The following is an 11,513-nucleotide window of genomic DNA, read 5'->3' on the forward strand; positions in this document are numbered from 1 at the left end:
GTGTTTCAGGAAATATTACTGTGTGCAGAAACCAGTTCAGATGTGCACCAGGAAATGGAAGAACCTACCAGACAAATGGTGGCTCATTGTTTGTTAAGGAACTGTTCCCGGGCTGCCGGGTCCGCTACTGTACAGCAGAGCAAACTTTCATTATGTTTGCCTCTTGAAAAATGGCAAGGGACGAATTAAATGTAAGAGAATAGAAGAGCCATAGTTTGAGAGACTATCAATTACACCCATAAAGCCTGGAGCTCGTGCATGCTTGTGGAAAATCAAATGCATGGGGCAGCAAACTACGTAGCAGACAGGTGTGGGCCAGATCTGGTGTCAACTTGGCATTGCTGGCTGACTGCTGGCGTGGCAAGTGGTTTGTCAACCTGATGTGAGCCAGGTCTGGCAATCATGGGACTGTTTTTAAAGATGGTATGCCACAATTGATCCAGTTGTCGTGTGGTTTATGAATCATCTCTGGCAAACCACATCTGGGCCACCAAAGGGCCGCCATTCCTTGCAGTAAATGGGCCCAAGTGTTGGTGCAAGGTGTGGGCCAGAGTTGCGCCAGAAACATTTTGCTATCTAAGTAGCTTCTATTGTAGGATGAATTGTTGATGTAGATCTCTGTCATCCTGGACATAAATCCTGAAAGCAACTGAACTTCTATTTTGAAGTGTCTCTTCCTTTACAGTGGGATTTTGCATTCAGAACTGGTTTGGACTGATTATTAGAGAAAACTACAAAGCTTTTTTGTTTTATTATCCATACATATCAAGTTGTACCAAATGTCCATAAATTACACAGACTTTCTTCCATTTTGCAGATAAACAAACACATAGGGCATTTTTGTCTTTTAAATCTCCCAGATTTTTTTTAAACATCAACTTTAAATAAATTTTATGTATCATTGCCTGTAGGATGTAAAAAGAAAGCAATAAATAAAGTTAAATGACCATCTCTCAATCCACTCTGCTGCTCGAAATAAGTATAAATACGTAATCCACCAGACCCCATCCTCCTTTTCCCTGCTCTGACAGTCCGCCTTCAATGCATGTGAGTACCGTAATGCAATTTTTTCAGGAAAAGTACGAATATTTGAGTGTCAGATGTCGCTAAACATCCAAAGGGGATGACATGATTATCACCCTGTCTACCAATGGTTGTTTCTCACCACCTAAAGGCAATGGCAGACAATATTGTTTTTGCCATTTGCTTTGTTTCATGTGTCTGTCCTTCAGAAAAACATCTCCTGAACATCAGGACAAAGTTATTAAAACTCAATAATGTTTAATCACTGGATGTACGTCTTCATCAACTGTTGAATTTTTGAAGTCTGTCCTAATCAAAAATGCTGCCTTCTGATCAACATGGCCAAGACAAAAAATTAGGTGTGACAAAGACTGAGTGTCATTAACTGTATGTACGCTGAGCATGATGTCACGTGATGTTGCATTTCGTCAAAACGTTGTAAGGTTTGACTAAAATGGCTGCATTCATTCTCAACAAAAGATGCCCTTACTTGAAAACTCTGGCTTTAAAGCCAGAGGGCAATATATATTACTTTAAAGAATTTTAGGTGTTTATACATATTTTTGTATCACACACTGGCATAACTTTAATTTGTCACTGAAGCTCTTACATTCTGCTCCCGTTTTCTTTTTCTTTTTTTTTTTTTTGAGCTGCGTGCTTTTTGCCCTCCTTGGTCTCCATGTGCAACCCTGCGAGAGCTTACAACATCTAGACTGACACTGATTCGCAACCGTTCATGTGTGTGTTTCATTATTCACACAACCTGCTCCATTACATGCTGAAATAGTTTGATGTGTTGATGGTCGCCCAAATGTGACACACATCTGTTTGATTGTTGCGAGTGGGAGAGCGAGCCTGAGCGTGCACACAAGTGTAAACAAAAGTTTCTTAACCTTCCGCTTTCCGACTGACAGCTCCTGCAGCGGCTCCCGCACTCTGTCCAGCTCGTTTTGTTTTTGATTTTTTTTTTGTTTGTTTGTTTGTTCGTTTTTTCTGGGAGTGGCGTAAAGTAGCGGAGCTGAACGTGTTAAGTTTAGCTTCCTCACCACGCACACTGATGTATGTTCATACAACCAAACGACTTCCTGCAATTGTGGACTATTTTTTTTCTTTCTCTCATGCATACAGTGCATACTGTATTCACATAGTCCCACAGATTGTTCCTTGTCCTCGTGTTTTCTCCCAACATTGCAGCTGCAGTCTGAGCGCTGTCAGCTCATGTTGACCTGCACACATTAGTCAATGACCCGTGGGGTCCCTCCTGCCTCTTCTCACACACTCAATTCTCCAGTAGCACTTATTTCTCTCTCGGGGTAAATGAATAAATGAAAAGCAGGGGAGGGGAGCTTGATTGCCAAGTGGGTCCTCTTCATTAATTTTGCCTTTTCTCTGTGTGGATTGGGTATTAAAACAGATTTCAGCTGTTTCAAGGTTTATGTTTCCTTGTCATGACTATTTTTCTATTGCAAGCCAACAGAAAATCACTCTATTAATCATCCCTCTTTTATCGTCTTTCTCATCGACAGCCTACGCAGCGAGATGTTTTAAGAAAGACTAATATATTTTCTTTAATCTAAAAACTGAGATTGATTCCTGTGAGATTACTGCCCCCCACCCCTTTTTTTGCATGATTGCCTGTAAGTTGAACCTGCAGCAGTTCATGCAGGATGGGCTGTTTAAAACTGTCGTGAAGCGGGGCATCTGTCATCTTGTCATAGATTTAGATGACGTGCCGTGGGGATCTGAGCTAAGGGGAACGGTAAAGAGATGGAGAGGAAAGTAAAATAAGAGGAAGGCAAGGCAGAGAGAGACAAATGGAGGCTAGAAGAGACAAAGAGGTTTTGCATGTGCATAATTCTTTTTCTGTTTTGCACGGAATGTGGGAACATCAGGGGTAGCCGCGGCGTTTTGTTTTGTGTGTGATGTTCATACACACGCCGCAGATGACGCACCCAAAGCCTCGACCGGCACGGATTCCGTTTGAATCCCTGGATTGGCATGTTCGGCTAAGAGGCACTAATGCTCTAATGCTGCTTAGAACTACTTAGGAAAATGAGGCCACTCTCTGCTTCCTGTTCAGTTCTGCCTGCCACCCATGCCTGAAGGGTTTTTTTTATTCGTGTTTTCAAGTAACTTCTAAAGCAATGCTTATGAGATTAGAGGGCCTATGCCTTTAATCAATGTAATTTGCCTCACTTTTGCATACGAGTTCTCAAATGCTTGTTTTCCTTCACATTTGATTCTCTTACACAGGCAACCTGCAGGATAACCTACACAGCCTAAACAGAAACCAGCTGCAACATTTGGTTATGTAGTTTAAAGTGAAGCACATTTTCTGTTCCAGGACTTCACGGTGTTACCTCATTTATTCAAAGACGATCTGCAGTTTTTGCTTAACTTCCTAAAGGAAGTGTTTGTTGTAAACTTTCTTCTAGTCTGAAACTTGTGAAAATACAACAATACCAGGCAGACTAGCGGGAAACAGATTGCATCATCATTGTGGTTTTTTTCTTGACTCTGAACTTCTATTCATCCTGGCCTAAATACGTTTCCAAACATAGCTTACCGGTGAAGCATCTATATGCTGTGTAACTGCTGCAAAATGTCCATATGGAAATGACTTTGGATCCGCTGCCAACCGAGAACAAAAGATGGTTCCTCCTCTGAGAGAGTGACTGAATATCCCACTGAGGTCTGTTCCATATTTATAGTTGCTCGCTGCTTAAAAACCAAACAAGGAAATCAAAAAATGTGGCGAGAAAGTTGATCTTGAAACTCTTGCCTGATTTTCACACAGTCATAATCTTGAGATGAGGATCAGTTGTTGGATTTCAGATGTGCTCTAAAGAAAGAAAAGTGTTAGGTAAGTGCTTAAAGGGACAGTTCAGAGCTTTTGAAGAAGGGTTTTGTGGAAAGGTTGTGAACAATGAATATTTTATCTGTTATAGATACTTTGGACAACCTTAGTTTGGAGAAGTAGTTCAGATTTGACCAGTCTGATGAGTTATTTTGAAAACTACTAAGGCCAAAGTTAATTACTCTCAAATTTTTTTCTTGAAACTATTTTATATCTTTACATTGCTGTACATTATATGTAAAACAAATCTTTACATATAGTTCTTTGGTTGTTTACGCAAACAATAATGAGAGCACTTCCAGCAAAAATATCTGAATATTTCTGCAGAATTAAATGAATAAAGCAAAATTAATTAAAGCGTAAAAAACTATAATAATGTTTTCACATGAATTGGAATTGTTTTAAGACTGTATTATATTAATTTTGATTCAGCCACACTCTATCAACTGGACAACCTGGTCAGAATTTAGCTTCATATTCCAACACGGAAATCATTCAAGGAGCTAGCTATCTATAACAGGTAGGATATTTACTGTTGAACTTTCCACATGTCTACATTTGGGAGGAAAAATCTGATTAATCCTTTAATGAAATGAAAACTAAACAGGTTGTCTAAAGTGTCACATTACATGACATGCTTTTAAAATAAGATTTTTTTTTTACTTGTTACTGTTTTGATTCTTGTTTCTTAACCTACAGAAAGTTGGCATCTAATTAAGTTTTGAAACTTTGCAGCTAAAGTAAAAATCTTGAACCAAAACCAGACTGACTTTAACAGGGTTCCGACAGATCCTTAAAAAAGTCTTAAATGGCATTGAATTCATCAATCCAAAAATAAGGCCTTTTTTAGCCTTAAAATGTCATAAATCAATCTGTCAGAAGTCTTAAAAATGTTAACACATTGTAAAAAGGATGATTGTAATTTCTCTCAAGTATTAAAATAATTGGTAACATTTTTTTAAACGTTCACATGCAGACATTACTCTTAGACATCACTTCCTGCTGCTTCACATGCAAATGTCTCAACAACCGTCTGTCTGAGCATCGTGAAATTTGTTTCATAATATGTTAATAATGGTGTTTTTCCAAAAATGTATTCACATTTCTTACAAAAACGTTGATGCCACAGGCACTTTAAGGTTTCATCCACAGCAAATTAGGGTTGAGACCCCACTGTAGGTCCTAAAACTTCAAATTTTGGGTCATTAGAGAATTTCCAGGAATTAAATTAAGTTTAAAACTGGCTGCTAAGAATGTTTCTGCTATATTTGACACAAAAAAGCAGTTTTATATGGTTAAAACAATTGGTTTATTGGGAATATTTGAATACTTCAACCAAAAATACTTTGATTCATGAGTTTCTGCCAGTTTTTATTTTTTAGTAATTTGTGTTTATTGTGAAATTGGTCTTAAATTTAATTTAATTTGGCATTAAAATGTCTTAAAAAGTCTTAAATTTAACTTACCTTAAACTGTAGGAACCCTGTTTAGGCTTCTAATAACAAGCTGTAGTTTTTCTATTGTTGCTTTGACATGTTTTTCCCCAAAGCTAAGAGAAAGTTGTAAACTTGGTTTGTCTGAGCTATTACAATGAGGTTTGACTTCTAAAGATGCCAACTAATGTTTGTGGTATTTGAGGTCCTGCCCTGTGCTGAGAGGCTCACAAAGTCTGCTTTATCTAGCTGCTACTCTGTTATTTTGTCCTACAAAATATAAGTGCTTCAGACCGAAAAAATAAAATCTTACACTGAGTTCTTAACATGACAGTTTAATTAACTTTATTAACTAAACATGTGACATTGCCAGATAGTTTTAAGGCTTATCAAAAAGGCACTCAGTCATTTTATCAATGTTTATTCAAGCGTTTCACCATAAACAAGGATGCCTAAAAGAGACACTTGTGGAAATGAGGGGTAAAAGGAACTTATATAATTTATTCACATCCCTAAAACCCATATCCAATCTGCATCCCCACGGGTTCATCTCCAAGTGTGTGAGAGCAAACTCAGAGCTTTATTATGCATTCATTTATCGCATTTGTTGAGCAGGAAGTTTATGGCTTTCACAGATGCATAATGTCCCCGTATTTCCCACCGATATCATTCAGTGTACTCCGAACAAAAACACCGGAACGATCCCTCACAGTCAAAACACAAAATGTTTCTTTACAACAACCTAGATTTCACTCAGACATAACCACTGTGTGCAGAATATGAGCCGCTTCTATTGTTTTATGATATCCTTAAAACAGCACTATAATTTAATGCAAAAGTAGAGAGAATCTCTGTTTTCTGTCCCTTTTAATCTTCCTCGTTTTGCACATTTTATCGCCTTAATGATTCCTTGCCATCATCACCAACAGCTTTGAGTTAAATTTTTGATAGAACTATACGAGTCAGGTTTAAATGTAATCTATAGAAACATTGATATTAATTCAAAACTGACAACACTGCCTGTTCACTCCCTGCTGTCCTTTTTTGTTCAAAGCTGAATAAAGAAAGCAACATTTCTAAAGATTTTTTATGACTGCTGCCGCTTGTGTCTTGGACTATAAAATTCGATATTTTTATGCCCTTTGACTTTTTCTTTTCTATTTCAAAGACATGCCTCCATTCCCAAGATAGCAAGTCTAACAGGAGATGGTTTGACCCCTTGTAAGGGTCTCAGAGAGAACGCACAAAGATCACCAAAGATATTTTTAGCAGTTCAGCTAATTGTTGTTAGCTAACTTTTCTGTACAATGTGTTTCCAGTTTTTAACACTCTTTTCTGACCTCTTCTGTTATTGATTTTAACATTTTAAGCATTAAGGTTTTCCTGTTTATTTATTATTATTATTATTATTATTATTATTATTTTGGTTTTTAGTCTTGGTCACCTTTAAATTTCTTCTCGTTTCATGTGCATAAACTGCCATCTTAGTGTCTTTGTCCTCGCCGTCTCCACAGTGGTGACATGTCCCGCGCCGCCCTCCGTACCCAACGGCCTCCTGGAGGGTTCAGTCCTGGAGTGGGGCACCAGCGTGAGCTACAGCTGTCTGCCCGGCTACGAGCTCTCCTTCCCCGCCGTGCTTACATGCACAGGCAACGGCACGTGGAGCGGAGACCTGCCTCAGTGCTTGCGTGAGTCACTGTTTTCCTCCTTGATTTATACCTTACCATCATAATAATTAGGATGATATTTACAGATGTCTGTAGAGAAAACCTCCTTGTGTTTTGACTGAGATTTCTGTCTGGAAAAAAGTTTTCATAGCTTTCTTTGTTAAAGTTGTGACATGTCTTTTGACTGTACAATGCAGCACTTGTGTGCTCATTTATAGCCTGTCAAGGTAAAAACCTGTTTACATCGAATTAAAAGCTCGCCGTTTCTGGTGATTATTTCAAGTTAATGAAATTAATGAAATTCGTAAAAAACTAATTTAATTCAACATCAAAAACTGAGAGGATTAAGATTCAAATGAAATCTGACAGTCAGAGTTGCAGATTGGAGATTATTGGTGTTGCTTCTTGTTGCAACATCAAGTTTTTTTTTCTTTTTCTTAGCAGTCAGTCATACTTAAAACCCTGTTGACATTTTTTTTCCTTTTTTTACATTATTTACTATATTTTCATGTAAAAGCTACCAAGTTATGTTTGATTAAATAATAAAGTATTAAGATGGAGAACATTAATCTCCTCCTCTTCTTATTAATAAATCAATAACATTCATAATTAGTGCACATATAATGAACTCTAACTTTCACAGAGTGAAAAATAAATAAGTCTCCCCTCAGAGCCAGAGTTACCGTGTTGAAGAATAAGATGATCTGAGCTGAGCCAGGAGGGAATTGTATTAAACTCTGTACTCCATTAAGAGCTTCTCAGAATCTTCTTTACGAGCAAACTAATAAGCTCCACTCTGCATGACTGCTCAAATGATATCTCACTGTCATCTGGCTCTGCCATGCATTACTTTTGTCACGGAGAAGTGAAATATTAAGAGATAGAGTACTTACTTTTTTGTTTTTCTCTGAATCTTGGTTCCAAATAAAATGAAGCAAATGTAGCTTAAAATGTTAAATTTAACATTGAAAGAATTGAAAGATTTTTCTTTTCCAGAGATTTTCAACTGGAGTTCTGCAGAAAGCATTTGGCATTTAAAGTCTAACCTGTTTTTGAGTTATCTTAGTTTGAAGTTTAATTCTGATCAGACTGACAACTTAGCGGCTCATCTGAGTAGGCCCAGTCGATTGTTTCTGAATGTTTCTCCAATCTGAAAAATGTGAACCCTTTACGTACGTATTGTATCAACAAACCTGCTGTCTCTGCCTTCTCTTGTTGTTTGAAGTCAGCAGCACTTGTTTTACAGAAGCTGCCACATTGCATTTTTGAAACAAGAGTCTGTGCACTAGCAATAGCTAACTATCCCTAAATGCTGCCGACTTCCCCTAGCTACTGGACAAAGTCGAGGTGGATATACTTAGCACAAAAAGTAAGGAAAATTTTGGTTTTTTAGATAATTTCTTTGTTGTAACAATGCTTCTTGGCAATAAATCTTATAACTTTGGAAAGCCTGTTAAATTTCCTTTGAAATGGTGCCACATTTGTGGGATGAGCAGTAGGGCTGAGTATGTGAGTTTAGCACATAAAAAATTACCAAAATTACCAAACTTATTTTGTTGTTGCTATTGCCACTTATTTTGAGCTTCTGGAACCACTAGGTGCTGCCAATCAGGTGCTCGCTTTAAGATTTTTTGCCAAGAAACATTGTTACAACAAATAAATTATGTCAAAAACAAATTTCCTTACTTTGTGTGCTAAGTTAAAATATACAGTAATACACCTTTTGTTTCTGCAAAGGGAACAAGACTATGGACTAGAACAGGGTTGGGCAATCCGGATCCTCGAGGGTCATAGCCCTGCATGTTTTACTTGTTTCCCTGTTTCAACAGACCTGATTCAGTCATTGAATTACCTCTTCCAAGTTCTGCATAAGCCTGAAAATCACCCATTCATTCAAATCAGCTGTGTTGGAGCAGACAAACAAGTAAAACAGGCAGGGTTGCGGCCCGCGAGAACCAGGATTGCCCACCCATTGACGAGAACTTTAACTGGAATCAACTGACAGTGAAGTTTGTGGCTTCAAATTCCAGGTTCACTTCAGAGGTCTGCCAATATGCAGCCTTTTGTTGTTCAAACTATTTTCTAAATGTTTGGAATACTGTCAGTTTTGCATTACATGGCAATTCAGGTACAATTTGAGGTTATCACCACAATCACCACAACAGCGCTGACTTGCATTTTCTATGCAACCTATGGCACCTATCATAATAATTCTGTTGGGAAAAACCACAAAATGGAAAACTGACAGCCTTATAAGTTTGTGTTTGCATGAACAGCTATAAAAGTTCAGTGATTAAAGTTGTTTTAAAGGCACAGTGTGTAGGATTTTGTCAATTCTTTTAGCCAAAATTGAGATAATCACTAATGACAACAATAAAAAACATGTCTAATCATTGCAGACAAAGACCTTGTTTTATTATTTTTACCTTATGAAAAGCTGTTTATATCTCCATGGTCGCGCATTGCCACACAGGCAGCCGCCATCTTGCACCGCCATCTTGTCTACAAAGGCTCATGAAGGACAAACTGCGGTGGCGGTGTCAAAAACGGTTTTAGTTGTAATACTATAAATGTAATATTTGTTGTCTGTCATTGTAGCTGGGATAATTTTACTTATTAAAGCTCATAATCTTACCACTTGAAACATCACTAGCCCTGAAGCTGCTGGTAGACATCGCGGTTGGAATTATCAAAGGTTTTTGACACCTGAGAGACACCGTAGCAACTCCTTTGTGTTCGGAAGAGGGGGGTGGGGGTGGGGGGAGGACCAGGGAGGATGATATCACCACTCAACCACTAGATGTCATTGAAAACAACAAATCCTACACACTGTGCCTTTAAGGGGGCAGCAATCCGTGTTAATCTTGACCCTCACCAGACTAGCTGTTATCTATTCAATCCTGTCAGAACTGAGCTCAAATAAGGCTGTTCAAAGATCTACCTACATATATACTGCATCAACTGTTCAGAACTTTTCCACAAAACTCCAGTAAAAGGTCTGAATGAACCCTTTAAACTGTAAATGCAAGCTGTTATTTCGCCGTGACTGATGATGTTTACCCGAGTTCTAATGTGCAAAGAATCTTTGATATATGTTTTTAGCTCCATGGATTAATAGTGTATACAGTAGCTACATGCACTGCATCACTTGCTGATTTAAGGTAGGAGTTTAAAGTTCGGAGAGAAATGATAAGTTTTGTGGTTTTGTAGCAGTGCTCGCTGAATAACAACAAACTGGAAAGTCTCAGGCGGTGACAGGGTTTGATGCATGTTGCCGTATCCGTTTGAGCGAGCACGGCCCTGTGTGTGTACTTTTGCATCCGAGATGCAGATGACAGACTGCTGGTGTTTGTTACAATGCAGGAAGATGCACAGCCCTTTGTTCAGCCATTTGTTCATCTAGATTCCCAAATTGAAGTTGTTTTTAATGTATTGCAAGCAAGTCAGGTCTTTTATTACAACTGAACTCAGCTTGTGGTGACCAGATTTGTGCTTTAGTAAGGGTGAATAACCAAATCCAGGTTTTCACTAAGGTGCCTCACGCCTGTGCTCTGGTCTTATGCTTCAGTGATGGGTGAAACCTGTCATCTGGCCTAAAAATGGATAAGCTCTCACTTGGTAAATGTACCATGTCTAGACGCTGTCCACTACAGTTATAATGAGCAGTGACATCCCTCAACACACTACAATCACCTTTCCACATCAGCAGTCCCATAGCAACCTCCTGCAGCAACATGAACAAGCAACCTTTCTCTTTCACTAAAACGTTTAGTGTCTCCACCATTTTTAAGTTTTTTTTAACCTGGTAATTAAATGTAAGAGCTCCATTATTTATGACACAGATGCATGTTTCAAGGATTGAGCAAAACTGACACAAATTGAGTGCCACTCACGATAAATATCACTGTGATCAATAACCAACTTCTGTAAAGAATTTGGCTCTCCTGCTGCATACTCAACGTGTGAGCGAGTCGGTGATGGATCACTTAAGTTTCACAGATGCAAACAAATGTGTGCAGCGACAGGGGAACAAGAGGAGAGAAAATGCTGATCATATTTGTTACAAAAGAGGTGATTTTCTATGCATTAAAATGTCTGGAAAGGACTACGTGCTCCAGGTGTTGGTTGATCTGCATTACGAAGCCATTATTAAAAGATAAATCCTTTGTAAGGAAAAAAAATGATGTTATAAAGGTTTCTTGCTGCTTTATAAATGCTATTGTTATGGATTGTTTTTAAATAAGCTTGAAATAAAACTAAAAAACAAGCTTTACTTTAAGGAATGGATCATGCCCACCGCCTTGGCCTAAAATGGGCTGATTCTAAAGGCCCTGTCACACTAGACAACTTATGCCAACTTAAGAACATTTTAAAGACAACTACACTGAAGATAGAATTGAAAAAATTAACAGGAATCTTTTTTTAAAAATAAACATATTGTAATTCTAACAAATTGATCAAATATATATCTTTTATTAGCTATTTAGACTTAAAAATAATGGAAATGGAGTTATAGCTGTTTTGGTACAGCTT

The 11,513-nt window shown here is 38.0% G+C and overlaps 1 protein-coding gene across 1 annotated transcript in view; it reads left to right on the forward strand.

Moving 5' to 3' along the window:
- LOC106514228 (CUB and sushi domain-containing protein 3) overlaps positions 1 to 11,513 on the forward strand; it is a gene marked incomplete in the record, with an annotated part of 356,940 nt that overhangs the window by 305,481 nt on the left and 39,946 nt on the right. Inside the window, 1 exon segment of the mRNA XM_014003387.1 lies at positions 6,828 to 7,001. Within this exon segment, the coding sequence (XP_013858841.1) occupies positions 6,828 to 7,001 (174 nt within the window).

This window comes from Austrofundulus limnaeus, unplaced genomic scaffold, assembly GCF_001266775.1.
Source record: "Austrofundulus limnaeus strain Quisiro unplaced genomic scaffold, Austrofundulus_limnaeus-1.0 Scaffold18, whole genome shotgun sequence".
Taxonomy (NCBI): Eukaryota; Metazoa; Chordata; class Actinopteri; order Cyprinodontiformes; family Rivulidae; genus Austrofundulus; species Austrofundulus limnaeus.